The sequence below is a fragment of the Nycticebus coucang genome, chromosome 17, assembly GCF_027406575.1.
Source record: "Nycticebus coucang isolate mNycCou1 chromosome 17, mNycCou1.pri, whole genome shotgun sequence".
Taxonomy (NCBI): domain Eukaryota; kingdom Metazoa; phylum Chordata; class Mammalia; order Primates; family Lorisidae; genus Nycticebus; species Nycticebus coucang.
Genome location: NC_069796.1, coordinates 76,247,885 through 76,268,958, shown reverse-complemented (window position 1 = coordinate 76,268,958; position 21,074 = coordinate 76,247,885). Strand labels below are relative to the sequence as shown.

General features: G+C 46.7%; 1 protein-coding gene across 1 annotated transcript in view; it reads left to right on the top strand.

The window, feature by feature from the left end:
* Positions 1-21,074, top strand: part of SH3PXD2B (SH3 and PX domains 2B) — a 116,171-nt gene that overhangs the window by 74,713 nt on the left and 20,384 nt on the right. The window contains exons 6-8 of the mRNA XM_053566790.1: positions 4,656-4,681; positions 14,542-14,676; positions 17,013-17,117. Coding sequence (XP_053422765.1) covers positions 4,656-4,681; positions 14,542-14,676; positions 17,013-17,117 — 266 coding nt within the window. The remainder of the gene's footprint in view (positions 1-4,655; positions 4,682-14,541; positions 14,677-17,012; positions 17,118-21,074) is intronic.

Below are 21,074 nucleotides of genomic sequence, written 5' to 3'. Positions count from 1 at the left end.
TTAATAGAAAAAAGCCTGGGTTTGGAATTGGGTAAACACAGGTTCAAATCCTGCCTCTACTGCTCATGGGTGGTATAGCCCTGCACCTCCCCCACTTTGCCTCTGGACTCCGATTTACTCCACTGTGGAAGGAGAATAGCAGTACTTTGTAGAGTACCTGTGAGGACTGAAAGGCTGCCTGGGGAAAAATTCTAAGAACAAACCAGCTGCTCAAAACGTGGTATCCAGGGGATTGTTCCTCTCTGAATGCCCAGACATAGCTGTTTTTAATTCCAACACTACCTCTGAAGAGTCGTTAAGATGCCAGCTGGATACTCCTCAGCAGGGATGCCTGCTTGACCCCTGTCTTAGTCACTCTGAGTTGCTGTAACAAAACACCACAAGCTGGGCAGCTTAAACAACAGAAATAAATTTACCACAGTTCTGGAGACTGGAAGTCCAAGACCAAGGTGTGAGGCCATTTCCTACTTTCTGGTTTGCAGGTGGATGCCTTGATCCCTGCATGGTGAGGAGAGAAGAGAGAAAGTCAGCTCTGCTATGTCTTTTCTTACCGGGGGCACGGGGGCTCCACCCTCATGACCCAGTCATCTCCCAGAGGCTCCCTCCCCAAATGCCTTCACATTGGTGGTTAGGGCTTCAGCATGTGAGTTTTGAGGAGGCACAAACATTCAGTCCATAGCAGCCAGTTCTAAGCTGGCTGACTTTGGGCGTTGTTTCCCGGCCCTGGGCCTCAGTATCCTCTTTTATGAGCTGGGCCTTGTGACACCTCCCTCACAGCACTGCGTGGGGGAATCCAATAAGAAGATACACAGAAAGCACTGGGATGAGCTCTGCGGATCTTGCTTACTGCCCGGGGCAGGAGCAAGGAGGACCGCCAGCCACCAGAGGCGGCGTACTGATCTAGTGTCTTCCTCAGGCCTGCACTTTCAGGAGGCCTTGTTTGTGCAGAATCCCACACCTACTTGGACCTGTACTTAAGAGCCCCAGCCTTGGTGACCCTTCTGAATGTTAATACTAGGAAGCCTTTGGCCTCCCTTCTGGTGAGGGTGGGTAGTTAAAGTGGGTCCCCAGCCTCTGAGCGAGCTTCAGACCAACTTGGCATAGCAGAGAGAGAGCCAGGCCGGAGGCAGCCTGCTGTGCTTGGGAGGGTCACCTTCTTCCAGGAAAGAAGGACACTCAGGGAGGTAGGAGGGAAGCCAGTCCTCAAGGGCAGGCAGGAAGTAGGGCAGGTTGCAGGGTGATTTTGTCATGCTGTCTGCCTTCCCCTCTTGGGTGGCCAAGGCAGTACTTGTCCTGCTTGCCCTCTGGCTTGGGCTTCTAGAAGTAGCACAGGGCCAGGAGCACTGGCATTGTTCATCCATTCAGCAAATAAGTATGGAGGGCCTGCTGCCTTTCACAGTGTTGGGAAAGGCTGCATGAACATGTGGTTACTCAGGCGCACGTGCAGACACACGTGACTCACCCACTAAAAATACAAAGCACAGCCTAGACTATACCAAAGAAAGCACCAAGTGACAGCTGAGGCAAGCTCACCAGCATCGTGCTGGAGGACATGTAATCTGGTTCCAAGAGGCTGCAGGAAAGGAGGAGAAGGTTCACATCCTGTCCCTTCTCAGCTCTGTGGCCTTAGACAAGTGACTTGACTTCTCTGAGTTTGTGTCCTCATTAGTAAAGTGGGAGCGGCTCCCCCAGCTCACATCTTGGTTGTGAGGATTAAGCAATATCCTGCCCATGAAGGATAGCGTCAGGAAGGTGGGAAGGCTGCCCAGGGCCCAGGGCCTGGCTCATCTGGGCCCTGGGTATTGGTCAGGGAATAAGGAACCTCGAGAGAGGCTCGTTGGCCTCTTGGTCAGAATCCTGAAGCTTATACCCAAATTTGAGCTTCAGATGGAAATTGGGGGGCTTTTCTAGTCAGTTTTGAGGTGAGGAAATGATGGTGGTGGTCTTAAAGGAGGGTTTTTGCCACTGTGAGTAGGAAAGCTTGGGAACATCCCAAGCGTGTCACACAGAGGAGACAATGAGTCTGCTTGGGCCCGTGTGTGCTGCTCCTCCCACTCCCTCACTCCATCTGGGACAGCGCAAACAAGTAGGACAGGTGTGTGGCCCCGTAGGAGACTAGGACTGGCTCAGCTTGCTGCCCTGGATGGCAACTCTGGCAGCTGGTGCTCTGAAAGCAGCCTGGAGGGACCTTGGTTAGGTGCATCTTAAAGTGGCAGCTAAGAGGGACACTGAACTTGACACTCAAGACAGCCCAGGGTTGTGGTCGGGAGAGTGGCCTGCAGCCAGGCTTCCTGGATTCTAGTCCTAGAGGGCAAGGCCCTCTCTGGGCTTTAGCATCTCCATCTGCAAAACGGAGGGACCCTGCCAGGGTTGTGTGAGGATTAGCGAGTCAGTCCAGGTATAACATCTGACCAGGACCCAGTAAGTGCCAGTAAAGGTGAGCTGGGGTATTCCACCCTGACCCGCAGCCTTCCCAGGGCTGTGAAGGTCATCCTTGCTGATGTAATGCCTGGCTGGAGGACATCACCAAGCCAGGCTCTGCCTACTCCCTCCAGACACACAGGAGGAATGCAGCCCAGGGATACTGGGCTTGGCTGAGCTCTCTGCCCGCTCCTGAGGTTGCTCTGAAGTATTATTACACAGTGGTCAAAAACCCAGACATTGACTAGACATTTCTCCAAGGAAAATACACAAAAAGCCCAGAAGCACATGAGAAGATGCACAGCATAATTAGCCACCAGGAAATGCAAATCGAAACTACAGTGAAATACCACTTCACACCCACTAGGACAGCCGTGATCAAATAGATAACAGGAGTTGTTGAGGATCTGGAGAAATTAGAACCTTCATACATTGCTGCATTGCTACGGTAAATGTAAAATGATGCAACCACCGGGGCTGTCAGTCCAGCAGTTCCTCGAAAAGTCAAATCTAAATTACCATATGGCCTAGCAGTTCCACTCATAGGCATATAGCGAAGAGGAAGAAAAATATATGTCCATATAAAAACTTGCACGCAAATGTTCACAGAAGCATTATTCACAATAGCGGAAAAGGGGAAACAACCCAAATGTCTGGTAACATGATAATGGACAAATTCCATACAGTGGAATATTATTTAACAACAAAAAGGAATGAAGCCCTGACATGTGCTATAATGTGGAGGAGCCTCAAAGACGTGATGCCAATGAAAGAAGCCAGGCACGGGCGGCGCCTGTGGCTCAGTCGGTAAGGCGCCGGCCCCATATACCGAGGGTGGCGGGTTCAAACCCGGCCCTGCCAAACTGCAACCAAAAATAGCCGGGCGTTGTGGCGGGCGCCTGTAGTCCCAGCTACTCGGGAGGCTGAGGTAAGAGAATCACTTAAGCCCAGGAGTTGGAGGTTGCTGTGAGCTGTGTGAGGCCACGGCATTCCACCAAGGGCCATAAAGTGAGACTCTGTCTCTACAAAAAAAAAAAAAAAAGAAAGAAGCCAGGCACAAAAAGCCACATATTGTTTGATTCCATTGACATGTAACGTCCCTAATAGACAAATCATTAGAGATAGCAAGTAAATCAGTGGTTGTGGTTGCCAAGGGCTAGGAGGCAAGGGACTGGGAAGTGACTCCTAATGGGTATGGAGTTTCTTTTGGGGGTGATGAAAATGTCCCAGAATAAGATAGTGGTGATGGTTGCACAACCTTCTAAATATACTAAAAAAAAATAGTGAATTGTATACTTTCAAAGGATGAGTTTTATGGGATGTCAATTATAATTATTTCAATTTTAAAATGAGTTCAGGTACGAGCTGTGCTACTTGCTAGCTGCATGACCTTGGGCAAGTAACTTACCCTCTGTGTGCCTCATTGTTCTCATCTGTAAAATGGGAATGAAAATAGTACTTATTTCCCAGAGTTATTGTGACCTTAAATAAGTGAACTAAACGTAATTGCACTAAATGTGTCTAACAGGGTGCTGGCACAGGGCAGTAGCAGTCAGTAATTATTAGCTAATCCTGTTATCACATCTGTGTCCCATCCCAACCACTAGAAATGTTTTTACTAATGAGACAATTGACTTGAAAGTATTTTGTAACCCCGGATTTGTGATACAATTGTATTTATAAATTCTGGAATGGTCCGACAAATGCAAGGGAGTCATTATTCATTATTCCCTGTGAGTTCTAGCCTGTAGTAATCTCCGTCATGCTACCTACCACTAGAGAGATGTGCTGTGTTCCCTGCTATGCAGACTTGAACTAGTTGCAGTGGGTTTCCCTCACCATTTACCATCAAGCATCTTCAGCCCCCTGAGGTGGGGCAGGGACCTCTACTCTGCCTGAGAAGATGCTTGGTGCAGTATGGCACCCTAACTCCTGCTTGCAGACTATGTAAGCCCCTTCAACTCCTCCCCAGGGCCCTCCACACCACAAATAAATGGAGAGACCAGTCCCTAAGGTGCAGAGCACTTTTCCCGCAGAAGGAGAAAATTAACAGGAACTCTTTCTTTTATAGGAAGTCTGGGTCCCTGGGGTTGTCTTAGATTTTATTCACTCACTGACAGAGTTGTGGGGGATGGAGGACCTCGGTTTCCTAGTGGAATAACTCGTGTCAATACTCATGTCACAAGTAAGTACTGACTCACTACTCTTTTCCCACCGCTTTCTTTCCTGTACAGGGAGCACATTGGGAAAAAGAAATCTGGTAAGAATATTTTCCATTTCTTCTCTTCAGTGTTCAGCATACTCCTACTGAGCACCGACTGTGCTCCAGGTCCTGGGAGCCACACTGGAGATGCTGTGGATGGTAGACGGATGATGGATGGGTGGATGGTGGATGATGGATGGATGGGTTAATGATACCCTACCTGTTTTCCAAAAAAAGGATTTGAGGTTGTTTCATCTTATACCAAAAAAGTTATAAACCAGAAAGGCTCATTGTCTGTTTTTTTCCTTTCTCAAGCTTTTTTTAAATTTTCAGATTAATATGAGGGTACAAACGATTAGGTTACAATGTTTTTGTTTGTTGGGTAAGGTCCCTGTTGTAGTTGTGTCCCGCACCCAAGAGGTGTGCCATACGCCCTTACATTGTGACCATTCGGTGGGAGCACCCCCCACCTCCTCCCCTCTAGGCTTCTTGTCTTTCCCTGAGAATGCCTTCATGAAGTAGCAGAGGTAGGCCTCTTCCTAACCATTTGTTCCTCTTTATACAAAGTAATGTGGTGGCTCCAAGCTAAGAGCATTTTTCTCAGGTGTTGGGAAAGGGCCGAAAAAGAGGAGCCCTGGGTCATAAAGAATGAGCTGCAGCTGTCTGTACAATGAATGACATTCTGTCCCACATTCTGAGGGGACAGCAGAGGCATGAGCTGGGAAGAAGCAGGAATGTCCAATAAATTTGGGCCTGATCCATTTTACATCCTTAGCACATACCAGACCCCAGCCTCTGTACATTCTTCCGTCAGCCACCATTCTGGGCAATGATAGATGCAATGTTGAGCAATTCCTATGCCCACTTCTACTCACCCTAGAGTAAATTATCTTCTTTCCTAACAATCTTTCCATTCCCTGGATGACAAAACTCTTCTATCCAAAGCAGTCATGGACAAAGAGAAGATAGGAATTTGGGTATACAAAGGAATGATTGAGTTCTCACTGGGTTTATACATTTAGATTAACAATAGCCCAAATTTTTCTTCCTGCCACTGAAAATCACCCTCCTCATCTGCAAAGGTGTTGGCTCATACCACATCTGGAGCTAACAAAAGAATTCTAAATTCTTTTATTTCCTACTATGCCAGGCGGTTTGAGAGGGTTGATGAGGATAAAGGTGTTGGGGAGAACATGCAAGCAGAGATCCCAGAAGTGAAAAAGGGTGTTTCCTCACATGGGCCTCAGTTTCCTCATCTGTAAAATGGGGATAATCATAGCAGTCTGCCTCAGGATTATTATAGGGTCTATAACAATATGTGTAAAGCACTTAAAATAGTGTCCAGTACATTGTAAGTGATAAATGCTTGGTTCTGTTTTTATTATTACTACTATTTCTAATATTTGAAGCATGTAGGTATCCCTGACCAACATCAGTAGCAATTCCAAGTTCAAAAGTACTGATACCTTTACTGCCCCTGGGTACAGGGCCTGGGGTCAGCTTTACGGGCCCCGAGGCCATTCTCAGAGGGAAGAGTGGAGAGGAACTGAGCCTCTTTGCCTCAGGCTATAGTATATGGAATTAACACTGACCTTTTCCTAGCCGTCTGTTTACAGCTCTACTTTCTAGTTTAATAGGTACTGGCCAAAGCCATGGTATCCTGCTAAAGCTGCAAATAGTTCTTGAGCCACAGGGATAATTACATGTTTCTTAGAATAGAGCAGAGAGAAGAAGAAGAGGAGCCACCACTCCAGAGCTGGCAGTTTCTGGTTTTGAGTGTGCCGACCTTCCCTGGAAGGAGGGGGGTGAGAGGGGAGACAAGAGAGGAAAGCGAAAGCTCTGGTTTGTGAAAAACAAAAGTGTCCATTTGGAACAGACTTGATGATGGGACTTGTCTGGAAAAGAGAAGTTCTAATTTGTGGTAACCACTATTATATCATTCACCTGCAATGATAGGGGATGGACTTATTTATAGTTGAAGTGGATGGAAGAAAGCATCTTTTTTCATTCAAACAAAGAGCCTATGCTGGGATTAGCCTTATTTTTTATCTAACCTTTGAATACCTCCTGTATTTTAGAATCAGGCTTTTTGATTGCATTTTAAAGGGATTTAAGGTTGACAGACTAACTCCTGAGATTTCTGTGCCAAAACTCTGAGGTGGAAGAGGCTTCTATGTCTGTAGCATTTCCTAGTCATGACTGGCTGTCTGGCTCCTAAAGACTATGGCTACTGTGGTCTCAAATTCCACTCATACTGCAGAAAAAAAAAAAAGTCTCCTCGCCAGAATTGAGCAGATTAATGATTTGAGGAATATCGTCCTGATTTTTCTACCCTTTATTTATTTAAGAGTTCTCTTGCTTAGTGATTATTTCAGCAAGATTAGCAGTAGGATGAATTTCTGGATGGAAAATTCCACTCATCATTTTAAAAATTCAAGACATGTCATTATGAAGAAAAAATTCCAAATACAAAACTGTTGTGGTAGATTAGGGACTACACCCCTTGAGAACATTTTATAGCACCTAATAATAAAATCACCGTCCCACTATCAAATTTCTTCCTTTCTCCTGACCTCTTTCTTCCCAAAAGAATTGTATTCCTTATCTAAGCAACCTTTGATTTCATAGTTGCCAACTCCTACATTTTAGCAGCCTGCCTCAACTTTGAGATATTGACATTATTATGCATTGTAGAGCTTGGTTGCAATATCACCCTTCACCAGTAGGTGTCTGCCCTTCACTAAACGGCCTGATGCCTAGTTTGAGAGTCCTGGTAGAGGAAATGAACTATTTTCATCACTTTTAATAAGTTGAGTGCTCTGAGTAAAATGAAAACAACTTGCTCTGAAAGAACTGGTACTAAAAAAGCAATTTTATGTCCACTTCATGACAGAGAATTACAGTGTAAAAGCTAGTGCCATGGAACAACAGCAAGGAGATGATAGGACTAGACCTGGCCCTAGACCCAGCCTTGGAGGAGGTTCCAGCCCTGAGCCCTGTGCCAGTCCCTGCTCTGCTCATGCCAGCCCAGACTCTCAGCCCAGAGCTCTCAGCCCTCCTCATTTCCTGGCTTCATGTCTTGCTCACAGCAAGACTTTTGATTCCCTGATTCTGTCACTGCTCATAGTTTTGCCAAATCCTATTGGCAGACTAGTTAGTGCAGAAATAAATAGACCAGTGCATTCATTAGAGTCTTGAACATTATATGTGATACAACTGTGCCACCATCAGGTGTTAAACGTAGGTTGAACTTTTTGGAGTGTTACATGATTTAACTGAATCTACACTTAAACCCTCTATTCTTACTTATAAGTAATATCAATTGTTTATAAGATGGGCAGGTGCCAGCGGTGGGTGCTACCAAGAGGAGTCCTAGAGCTTTATGTAGAGCTGGAAGGGTTTCTGGAAGTCTCCATTCTTTGTTCATTTGCCCCACAAATATCTATTTAGCTCCTGTACTAGATGCTGAGTGAACAAGGCAGACTTGGTTATTCATTCAATATTTATTAAGTACCTACTATGTGATCGGCAGTGCTGTAGGTCACCAGGTGTGAAGATTCTCATAGCCTGGTAGAAGAGACAGATTTATAAACAAAATAAAATATGAGGGAAGGCATCTTAATTTTCTATGAAGTAGGAAGTAATTTAAAGCTGAATGTTAAAATATTCATTCTTTCATTTAAAGAATTATTATTATTATTATTTTAAAGACAGAGTCTCACTTTATCGCCCTCAGTAGAGTGCTGTGACGTCACAGCTCACAGCAGCCTCCAGCCCTTGGGCTTAGACGATTCTCTTGCCTCAGCCTCCCGAGTAGCTGGGACTACAGGCACCCACCACAACGCCTGGCTATTTTTTTGCAGTTTGGCCAGGGCCGGGTTCGAACCCGCCACCCTCAGTATATGGGGCTGGTGCCCTACTCACTGAGTCACAGGCATCGCCCTTAAAAAAATATTATTTTGAGACAGTCTCACTCTATTGCCCAGGGTGTCATACAGTGGCACAATTATAGCTCACTGCAGCCTCCAACTCTTGGGCTTGTGTACCCCTCCCATCTCATCCTCCAAGTAGCTAGGACCAAGGTGTGCCACTATGAACCTGGACCTTTTTTTGTTGTTTTTCTTTTTTTTTAGAGAAAGGGTATCATTATGTTGCCCAAGCTGGTCTCAAACTCCTAGCCTCAAACAATCCTCCCATCTCAGCCTCCCAAAGTACTGGATTATAGGTGTGAGCTACTCACACCTGGACCATTCAAATATTTACTGAGCCCTAGTAGGAGCTGTTCCTGTTCTAGGTCAGGGGTTGACGAACTTTTTCTCTAAAGAGTCAGATAACATGGTGGTGCCCGTAGCTCAGTGGGTAGGGCGCCAGCCACATACACCAAGTCTGGTGGGTTCAAACCTGGCCCAGGCCAGCTGAAACAACAATGACAACTGTAACAACAACAACAACAAATAGCTAGGCATTGTGGCGGGCGCCTGTAGTCCCAGCTACTTGGGAGGCTGAGGCAAGAGAATCGCTTAAGCCCAAGAGTTTGAGGTTGCTGTGAGCTGTGATGCCATGGCACTCTACCAAGGGTAACATAGTGAGGCTCTGTCTCTAAAAAAACAATAATAATAATAATAAATGAAAAGTCAGATAATAAATATTTTAGGCTTTATAGGCCAAATACAGTCTCTGTTAAACTAATAATAATTCTTTATCATCTTCTCATTCTACTTCTTATTTGCAACTCTTTAAAAATATAAAAAACAGGCTCGGCACCTGTGGCTCAGTGAGTAGGAGGCCAGCCACATACGCTGAGGCTGGCGGGTTTGAGCCCCACCCAGGCATGCTAAACAACAATGACAGCTACAACCAAAAAATAGCTGAGCTTTTCGGTGGGTGCCTATAGTCCCAGCTGCTCAGGAGGCTGAGGTAAGAGAATTGCTTAAGCCAATGGTTCTCAACCTTCGTAATACCATGACACTTTAATACAGTTCCTCATGTTGTGGTGACCCCCAACCATAAAATTATTTTCATTGCTACTTCATAATGTAATTTTGCTACTGTTATGAATCATAATGTAAATATCTAATATGCAGGATGTATTTAGGCGCCCCTGTGAAAGGGTCATTCGACCCCCAAAGGGGTCGCGACCCATAGGTTGAGAACTGCTGGCTTAAGCCCAAGAGTTTGAGGTTTCTGTAAGCTGTGACACCACACCACTCTACCAAGGACGACATAGTGAGACTGTCTCAAAAAAAATAAAAATGTAAAAAACACTGGGCTCAGTGGCTCACACCTGTAATTCTAGCACTCTAGGAGGCTGAGGCAACTGGATTGCTTGAGCTCATGCGTTCAAGACCTACCTGAGCAAGCATGAGATCCAGTCTCTATTAAAAATAGAAAAACTGGCCAGGCATTTTGGCAGCTAGTTCCATTTTGGCAACTAGCACAGCTACTAGTCCCAGCTACTTCGGAGGCTAAGATAAAAGGATAGCTTGAGCCCAAGCGTTTGAGGTTGCTGTGACCTATGACACCATGGCACTCAATCCCAAGGCAACTGAATGAGACTCTGTCTCAAAAAAAAAAAAAAAAAAATGTAAATATAAATATAAAAAACATGCATAGGTCCCTTTGCACTAAAAGAACATGGGCCTGTGAGCCTTTAGGCAGTGTGAGTTCAGCAGTGGACAAGAGACTGTGCCTGCCCTCGTGGGACTTCTATTCTGGTGTAGAAAATAGACAAAAGGATACAACTGAATATGCAGAATCTGTAGAGGTTGATCTGTTAACTGCTGTGTAAGAAATAAAACTGAGTAAGATATGAGTAATACAAGGCAGTCAGGGGAGGTCTCATTGATTTAGTGCTCCAGAGTAGGAACCTGAAAGAAGGGAGGGAAGAAGCTGTGCAGAAATCTAGAGAAGACCATCCCTAGCAGCGGGAACAGCACAGGCAAAATTCCCTGAGGTAGGAACGTGTTCTGTGTGGTACCAAATAGTGAAGAGGCTACTGGCCAGAGCACAGTGACCAAAGAAATATGGGTGAATCACGTTTGATTGCAAGTGGCAGAAAATCTAAAATAAGTGTGGCTTAAACAATCTAATTTTGTTTCTTGTTAGTTCAGACCCTAAAGATAGTCCAGGAGTGATAGTGTGTTCAGTGGTAGCAGGGACTCAGGCTCCTGTCTTGGTCCTCTGCCATACAAAGGTTTCCTCATGGCTCACAGTGGCTATTGCAGTCCCAGCCATCACCTCCACATTTCATCCAGCAGTGATAAATAAAGGGTAGAATCGGACCAGTTCCCTCCCCTCGGCTCTTTTACCACTCACATCCCATTGGCTGAAGCTGTATCATGTAACCACTCCCAACTGTAAAAGAGTCTTATTCCAAGTGGCCCTATTCCAAGCCAAAAATCAGTAGGAGAAAGATAGATTTGGGGACAAGCAACCATCTGAGCCACACTGGCAAGAATAGAAAAGATAAGGTCTAATAACTTATCAGAGGCAGATTAGTCAGGGCCCAGTAGGACACTGCAACTTTTCATGAGTGAGGTTAAGGACCATGTAGGGCCTTGATCTTTGAGAACTCTGGCCTGACACACCTTTGAAAAGGATTACTCTAGCTGCTTATGGAGAACAGATTGCAGGGGTCAAGGCTGGCAACAGGGAACTGGTTAGGAAGCTAAGAATAGGTGGTTCCCATTAGAATGGGAAGGAGAGGGGAGAGACCTCCCAGATAAGGGAAACAGCCTGTGCAAAAACACCTTCATGCTTTGCAGGTGCTCCAGGGATAAGGTGACCAAAAGACAAGGTCAGAAAGACGAGCCGAGTCCAGGTTGTGGAGAACCAAAGAGCACTGGGCAGCTGTGGAGGTGCAGAGCAGGGAGTGGCACGATCAGAGTAGCATTTTTGAGCAAGTACTCTGGCTGCCGTGAATGGAGGGCAGAAAAGGGGCAGGACAGAGCCCAGTTACAGGTGTCTCCCTTCCCTCTTCGGACCCCAAAAAAGCCCTTCTCAGACCCTGGTGCAGAGGATGCAGCTTGGTGAGGACAACATGAAGCTGAGTAATGAAGAGAAAATTCACCTGTGTGAAAGCTGTGGCTCTGTGAGGGAGAGTCACACAGCCACTCTTGACCCCACACCAGCCCCACGACTGCCTGCCTGGAAGGCATGGGCATGGCCCTTTGAACATCAACTTGGGCAGCAGGCACAGGTCTCAGCCTGACTGTGAAGGTGCTTTTTCTTCTTTCTTTTCAGTTCTTTTCCTACTGTGGAAGCACAGTTACCCAGTACAGCTCACCTGAGGGTCCAAACAGAAAGGACAGCTGCATTCCTGGGGTTTTGAACCGATGGGCAGGTTGTGTCCTAGGGAAGACTCTGGTTTTCACCTATTGGACTCATACAGGAAAATGTCCCCAGCTCACAGCAACCAGGACAGGTAGCCAAGACCCCCCAGAAAGCCAGCATGATGCATTCATTTATTCATTCATTCATTCATTCATTCGATGGACAGGACCTTCAAGGAGCTAGAAAGTGCCATGTGGCTCAGAGACAGTCAAGGCCATTTCCCTCAAGAAGCTCACTGTGGGGGAAATGGGGATGGTAACCAACCTACTCCAGGGCCAGTGCTCAAGGAATTGGTGGACTGTCGTCTTGAGGCTAGAAGGAAGTTGGCCCTGCTGCCTGACCTTGGAGGAGGTGGCAGGTGAGGAGAGGGCTGGAAATAGGGAAGATAGCATTTGGGGTATGCAGAGAAATAGGCTCAGCCTGACCAGACCCTTGGGGTGGCCACAGCACCCCCAGGGAAGGAAAGCCAGCAGGTCGCACTTCTTTCCCATCTTTTCTTTCTTCACTGCCACACCCTGCCACACTGGAGAGCTCAGAGCCACATCAACCCAAGGCAAGTCACTTCATACCTCTGAGCCTCCACTTTCTTGTCCATAAAATAGGGATGGGAGTACCCACCTCCTGGGGCAGTGTGCAGCCTGGGGTAGGCAGTCATTTGAAGCCACTTCCCCACCACCCTTTTGAACTGTCATCAGCATCTTCTGTGTCTTTCCTTCCCCTCTCCTTCTCTGTTCTCTTCATGCTTTCTCTCCACGGGGTGCGAGTGGCAGGGTTATCCCTAGCCCAGAGGTCTTCCCACTTTCCTCCATTACCCTCCGGCAGGGAGGGCAAATGACCAAAGCATGGTTATAGAACCAAGAAGCATTACCTTTTACCCAGCTGCACTGCCTGTTCTGGTTTTTCACATCAGAAATTCAGAGCACGTGGTTCTAACAAAGGATTTTTGTGCTGCTTCTGGTTTTTGTGCAGTGGTGTGCTCAATACTTAACAACCAATTCTCTGGTGGAAAAGCCCACTTTGTACCATTTGCCAATTTCCATGGTGTAAATATCCCCACTAAAGCCAATTTTGACCTATCAATAAGACACCACCTGACCCATTTGGGAAAATAGCTCAGTGTGAGTTCTCACACCTCACTTAACTACAAAGTGTATTTGGACACAGAAATGTCAGATGTCCTGGATATTTCAGTGATTTGTAGAAACAATAGGAAAGAATATTTTGAATCAGGACTTTCAGAAAACCAGGGCCCTGGGGCCACAAGAGTCCAGCTGTCCTTCCACCACATTCAGCCTGCCGCTGTAAAACTCACTCAGCTGTCTCAGATATGTCTTAATGCTTAACCAGATCTGCACGACTCCTGTGGAACCATCCACATTGAATCCTGTGGAAATGGCCTCCCCGGATCCCCTGTCCACTCCATTCTCTGCTGTCCCTGTCTAGAGCCATATTCACCTCCTGCCTGACAACTTCATGATCTCTATCCAGGCTCCTGCTTTCTTTCTGGCCAGCCTCTCATCCATTCTCTACATGGCAGCCAAAATGATCTTTTGGAAGATATAAATCCTATCTTGTTATTCATTCCCTTCTTAAAATCTTTAATTGGCTTTCTACTTTAATGTTAAAACCATGCAAGCTTCTTAACTTGGCCTTAAAGGCCTTGCTTGGTCTGAACCATCCTATCTCTGGGAACTCACTCTAAACCACTCTCTCCATGGACCTCCGTCCCCCCTGCCTCCTTCCTGTTGCAAAGGTTCCCAAGCCCTTTCCCATCACAAAGTCAGCCGCACCACCCTTTCCCTGTTCCCTCCTCTCTCAGATCCCTGCTCTATGTCACCTCCTTGGTGGGGTGGAGGTGGAGGTCTTGCTGACTACCCTGTTTAATATAGCCTGGTCTTTCCCATTCTTTCTCTGTCCTGGTATTGTGTTTATTTCCAGCCATTCATTTATCACAAACTAATGCTGGTATGATTCTGTATACTTCTATCACATGCACCTGTGTAAACGTCGATGTCTCCCTGACTAGATTGAGTTACTAGATGGTGGGTGTCTTAGCTGTTTAATTCACATTTGTCCTCTGGCGCCTAATAGAGTGTCTGGAACCTCACTGGTAACTTCACAGAATAAAAGATGAGTGATTTGGGGTGGATAATTAGATGGCTGCTGGATGAGGAATGGGTGTTTAGTTGGGTAGATGATGGATGGATAAATGGTCAAATGGTTGGTGGGTAAATGGATGGATGTTTGGTTGGATGGATGATGGATGGATAATGGTGAATGGATGGAAGAATAGATATGAATGAGTGAGCTGTCCTACTAGGCTGTCAGCTTCCTCAGGGCAGGTACCATACCTCAATCAACTCTGAACCCCCTGTGCCTGCACAGAATAAGACTTGGTAGATTTTACTGGTTGAGTAAACGAACGAATAGAAGAACAAATGGATGAGGAACCTTTGAGACTCGTGCTATGACTGCCTTTTCTTTTGTTTGGAATGTCCTCCTAACCCACCCATTCCCCTGGCCCCTGCCCATTCCTGTAGAAGTGGCGGCCAGATGTGATGTCTGATTGCATTTCCTGTCCACAGGGGGTGACCTGACCTCGGTGGACCCCATGGTCCTGGAGCAATATGTGGTGGTAGCCAACTACCAGAAGCAGGAGAGCTCGGAGATCAGCCTCAGCGTGGGGCAGGTGGTGGATATCATTGAGAAGAACGAGTCAGGTGGGGACCTAGACCACCTCCCTGACACACACTTCCCCCAGCCCTAGGACAGGAAGCATTTGGAAACTCACACACTGATTTAACCAATCCAGGTGGCCAGTTTCTATAGATCTGGCTAAGGGCCTCCAAGAAAGCACCCCTGTTTTATCACAGTGCTCAAATGCTCCACGTTGTCACAATTCTCCAGCATCCTGTTGGGTCAGATGTTACCAATTTGTTCTGAAGGTCACATTTATAAACATTCCTTCTGGTTTTAAAGCACTTGGAGACATGAGTAGAGCATTCCACTGGAAATTTTTTGGTTTGCCTGTGATTCCCCCCTGGAGTCTCTAAGAAAGCTTCATGAGCTCTGGGCTCTGATGGGCAGAAATACTCCCTGTCGCCTCATCCCGCCTGCCCATCACAGGGAACACTGGTCACAGATGTTGGCTGGGTCTAGGCCAGAATAAGGTTATGATTGAGGCACTGAGCCTGGATCTCCATCTGAGTTCTACATTTCACAGCAATCCAGCTTGCTTCATTCTCTGACCACCAGTTTTCTCATCTAGAAAATAAAGAACAAACATCTGCTCTAAAAAGTTATTGTAAAGATTAAATGAGGTAATAGAGAGAGAGTGCCCAACTCTGTGCTTGGCATAAAGTAGGTACTCAAAAAATGTGAGTTTCCTTCCCTTTTGCCTTTCTTAGCCGCAGAACAGCCACTGCACACCACTGAAGGCAAAGAGCAGGGAGCATGGAATGACCAGATCCTCTCCAAGAAAAAGCAGTGGAAACCACGGGTTCTGTTGTGGCTAACATATGGCATTGGCTAATATCATTAGCAGGCCAATCTCTGTGATACCCCAAAGACTAGTAAAATCCAAAGAATAAGAGAAGGATGATGTTCTCAGCATCATCTGAATCATGTTACCATTAGTCATGAGACCAACATTAGCCAAGCAAACCTCCTTAATTACTCATTGCAGGAATTGGTATTCCTGCTTCACAACTAGAAAAAAAACAGGACTCCAATTGACTCAATCACTCATCCAAGGTCCCACAACCAGTTGCAAAGCTTGAATTCCCAACCAATTCCAGCTGACCCCGTAGCCATGTGACTTAATTCTTGAGTATGAGTGTTTGTAGATTGTGTAGTGTGGCTGGGGCACACCATGGAGCCGCAAAGATGGGAGTACAACTGTCCCCAGCTTGAGGGAAGTCAGGAAGAAGGGGTTGTTGGACTGAGGGTAGAAGCCAGGAAAGCAGGTGTCAAATCTTCAAGTAGCCAACAGAATGGCAACATTTTTAATTATATTTTATTTACCCAAATAATACATGGAAACATTCTTCTTAAAACATTCACGATAAATCTGTTTTTTCCACCATGACCCCAGATAGCCCTTCTATTGGTTAAATATGAATCCTTGATAATTTTATATACACGCATATGCATACATACATGTAGTACACACACACATACCCATGCATATATCTCTATACACATACACAAATATTCATCATATTTTGTATGTGTATATGTGATTGGGGGCGGGGGCGTTAAGCCTGTGGTGTCATTCTATGCATTTTGATCTTGCAGATAGGTTTTTTTTAGTTAATATCTAGCTCTTCTTACACTTTTTAACATCAGCATGGTATTTGATACCTGAATAACCCATATTTGTCTCTAGTATAAAAAGTACTACATACCCAGGTGCATGGCACTGTTTCTTTAGGTTAGATACTGTGAAGAAGAACAGCTGGGCCGTAGATACATGTTTGAAATTTTAAACTACTGTCAAATTACCTGCTTCAGAAACACCAGCTGCTCCAATTTACTGCCCCTCTAGCACTGCACCAGGTATTAGTGTAAAATTATAAATGATTAGAGCTCAGAGTCAGCCTGGGTTCAAGTCCTGTCTCTGCCACTTTCTATCTTTGTGACCTTGGAAAGGCCACTAAGCCTGGGCTTCCTTGTCTGTACAGTGGGGTAGTAATAGTGCACACCTCCCAGGGCTGAGACTCGGTTTCTTCTGTTGATAATGACAGAAGATAATGCAAGTAAAAGGATTGGTGCATTATACATCTTAGTAAAGGTAGACATTCTTTATTCCTACCGTTTGGGGCAACCTTTCTCTCCCCTGTTTCAAGCTTAAGAGAAAGTTTCTTGTTAGCCGGTTTTTAGCAGTTAGCAGCCAACATTGGTTAATTGTGTTCTACCAGTAAGATGGAAACGTTTCAGCCTTACCCTCAGTGCTAACTGGTTGATATAGAAGTTAAATATATTATCATATGTATATTCTGATGCCCAGGCCTCCCACTTGACTCAAGTAAATCAGTCCACACTCTCATTTCCCTAGGTTGGTGGTTCGTCAGCACCACCGAAGAGCAAGGCTGGGTCCCTGCCACGTGCCTCGAAGGCCAAGATGGGGTACAGGATGAGTTTTCCCTACAACCTGAAGAAGGTAGGAGGAGTGTGGGCCTCCACTTGCTAGGAGAACCTGTACAGCCATCACCCAAACCGGGTTCTCTCCCCCCAAACTCTTCCTTCAGCCCGGGCTTGACATCAAAGTGAAGGGGCAAGTACACCTTCATCCTAAGTGAGTTTGTCCAAAGGTGGATCCCTAACACCCTCATGGGACCCCAGGAGGGCTCCAGCTTGATCCCTGTGGACCCCTCACTATTTCTCTGTAGAATTATTCTGGGGACCAAGATGCCAGAACTGCTTCTGGCTCATTGTAAGACATCTGTTTAAAGACTTCTACTTTCCTGGAGGGGGGGGGGGTTAAATGGCCTGACTGGATGTCCCCCTCCAGTGGCCCCCTCACTTAGCCACACCCATGTTTCAGTGGTTTTCCAGGGACCCTTCCAGTGGACCCTACCAGTGTCTTGAATGGCAATTCCTGCTACACCAAAAATACTAAGACCCAACCAACTCCCTCCCCCTAGAAGCATTCCTAAAACTAGAGCATGAATTTACCTTCGCTAAGAAACAGGGGTTATAGAGTCAAACAGCCCTGAATTTTAATCTCACCTGTACCACATACTGGATGAGTGACCTTGGGCCCATGGCTTAACCTTACTACGCCTCAGCCTCCTCATGTAAAAATGGAAATGATGATATCTATATTACGGGATTTTCTAAAAAAAATTTAAATGAGATCCCACAAGCAAAGAACCTAAAACAGTAATAACCAGGAACAGTTAGTACCCCAGGTATCAGCTATACCTTACCTAAGTTTGAGGGGTTTTGGCTTTTAGTTGATCATTTTGGGAAAACACAAACCTGCTTGAAGCATGTATTTATCAGAGAGTGCGAGAAGGGGGATATTGCTGTGCTCAGAGGTTAGCCAAGAAGTTCTCCGTGGTTCTGCATTTAGTTGGACGATACAGCCAGCACCCCTCAGACTAAAGTGTCTCTGTTTGCTCTGTGTTGGTGAGGGGTTGGGCTGACACGAGCATGCCACTGGTAAACTAATGGAAACGAGAGCACCCTTAGATAGGTAGTGGTGACCACCACGAACATGCCTCTGCCAGCCCCATTTACAGATGAGGAAACAGGGTCCAGAATGTAGGGAGACTTGCCCAGGATCACACAGCTAGAAGGTGGGAGGGAGACCACATTTTCTAAGGGTTCACACCGTTTTCTTCCATCATCCATGAGTAGTGCCTCTCTATAATCACACTGGGAACAGAATTATGTCTGCTTTAAAAAAAAAAAAAAAGTCTGCTTAATGCCTTTTCACTCAAGTTCAGGGTTAATACTCAGGAACTGATCTTTCCGAGGTACCTGGGGCTTGGAACAGACTCAGAAGTAACACTCTCCTGGGTGGGAACCTGCCTGTAGATACTGGGGCTTTCTTCTTACCTTTGCCCTCTGCCCTTCCCCCACATGCTGGCCGTGCAGTCTCTTGGAGGTACTGGTCTTTGCCCCGGCCCACGGGCCGTCGCCGGACTCTGGGGGACTTGTATGCCATCAGCTGGCGTCAAGGTGCCTAACTCAGAGTTTTCTTCCCTGTTCGGTGTTTGGAGCCAGGTCCCTGCATCTGCATGAGCCTCCCTGCTCTGGGACTGCCCATGCCTGCTGCATGTGAGAATAGTGACCTTGTCTCGTGTGTGTGTGTGTGTGTGTGTGTGTGTTGGCATGCGGGTTTGGGAGGAACAAGCCTGGGGCATTTATTGACCTTGGCGCTCTGAAATTTCCCAGGTTAAAAAATATGCCTAGGGGTTTCTAGAGCTGTTATTTCTTCAGGCTTATTTGAGTTGCGAGGAAAAGAAACTCATGGAAGCTAGGTTAAACAAAAGAGGAAGTGTATTGAGTCACGTCACTGAGAAGCCCAGAGTAAGACTGGCTTTAAGCATGGCTGTATCCCAGGGCTTGAAAATGCTGTCAGGACATGGGACTCTCTCACCACCTGTCTGCTCTTTGGCACCATTCTCTCACGAAGACAGTAATTCTAGTCACATTTCAGGGACATCTACCAAAGAAAGAGCTTCTCTTTTCACAAGTCCCAGGATTGGTTCCAGCTGACCCACTTGGGTCACTTCCATCCCTAAAACCAATTGCAGTGGCCAGGGGTTGTAGCACTTTGGCCAGGCCAGGGTTACACACCCACCCCTGCCCTGGTGTGAACACAGTCTCACCCAAACCATGTGGGTGGGCAAAGGCTGGTAGTGCCACCAGAGCAGGGCACATGGGTGCTGGGGGAAAGCATGAGCAGGCACCCATCGTATAGTCCACAGGGTCTTCTGCCTCCACTCTGTGTGGAATTGCTCCGCATCCCGGGGATCCCAGAGAGGGCCACTTTGATGACAGAAATCCTTCTATGCAATTCAGCTCCCCAATACTTCAGGGCTCCTAGGACTAACTGCATTTAATCTGGGACCCAGGCAGCGCCACTTTGCACCCAGAGCAAGCAGAACTTCTATGCATCTGTGGGGTTGGATCCACTTCCAGCCCTCCCAGCCCCACAGCCCCACAGCCCCACAGCCTAGCTTGCAGCTTCCGTGATGAGGGGAACAGCTGACTCTGCTGAGCACAGGATATGTGCAACTTGAGTCAGCTCAGCTCCCACAGAGCAGGTCAGCAGGCTAAATCAATAAATAAATAAATGGCCTGTGTGTTTTCTGTCTTCCCCTGCACCAGCTGGGCAGGCCACAGAAAGCCTGTGGTGTTTTCCCAAAGAGGCAGAGTCTGCACCAACATACTAACCGTGGACATCAGGCCACAGATGGCTTGGTCACTAACCTAGAAGCAGAAATGTAACCAAGCCCTCTCCTCTCCTTGCCAGGCTCCCCTGGGACACACGTCCATTTTTCTCCATTTCTGTAGCCAGAGCTGATGACACTGGGAGTGGAAGCTGTTCCCTCCCTCTCTCAAGCACCCCACCTGAGTGGGACAGTGTGGTCCCCTCCAGCTGAGCCCAGGGAGGGACACAGCTTGAGACTGTAAAGACAGTCCCACGGCTTCGGGGTGGGTGAGCCGTGGACTATCTTTACTGAGCCCACAGAGCAGGGTGGAAGGCAGCCTAGTCACATTAATGAAAACGGAAGCTTTGAGCATAGTTGCCATTTAGGGGCTTTAACATCATTAATGAAGAAATGAAGATCAGTTCCCAGCTACATAATGAAAACTGCTAGCCATGTCCTCGCTGGTAGTTATTTCAGCCTAAAACCATCAGCTGTCAAAGTTCACCTTATCCTAACCTCTCCACCAGCGAGAGCTGACCAGCCAGAAATTTTTTTTTTTTTTTTTTTGTAGAGACAGAGTCTCACTTTATGGCCCTCTGTAGAGTGCCGTGGCCTCTCACAGCTCACAGCAACCTCCAACTCCTGGGCTTAAGCAATTCTCTTGCCTCAGCCTCCCGAGTAGCTGGGACTACAGGCACCCGCCACAACGCCCGGCTATTTTTTGGTTGCAGTTTGGCCGGGGCCGGGCTTGAACCCGCCACCCTCGGTATATGGGGCCGGTGCCTCACCGACTGAGCCACAGGCGCCGCCCCCAGCCAGAAATATTAAGAAGCCACAGAAGAAAGAGAGAGGGAGGGAGTGGGGTGGGGCCTTAGTGTGTGTCACACTTTATGGGGGCAAGACATGATTGCAAGAGGGACTTTACCTAACAATTGCAATCAGTGTAACTGGCTTATTGTACCCTCAATGAATCCCCAACAATAAAAAAAAAAAAAAGAAGCCACAGAAGACTTTAACCCATCTGTGTGAGCAAGGTGGCGCCCACCAGGCCTTTGGAGGTTCATTTACAGAACAGTGACTAATATACTAGACAGTTACTAAATATTCCAGGCACCAGGCACCATGCTGGAGATACAGGAATGAATGAGACAGACAAACCTCTGCCTTCATGGAGTTCATATTCTAGCAGGGAACAGACATGACACAACAAATGAGTGAAGTGTATGTTGTGT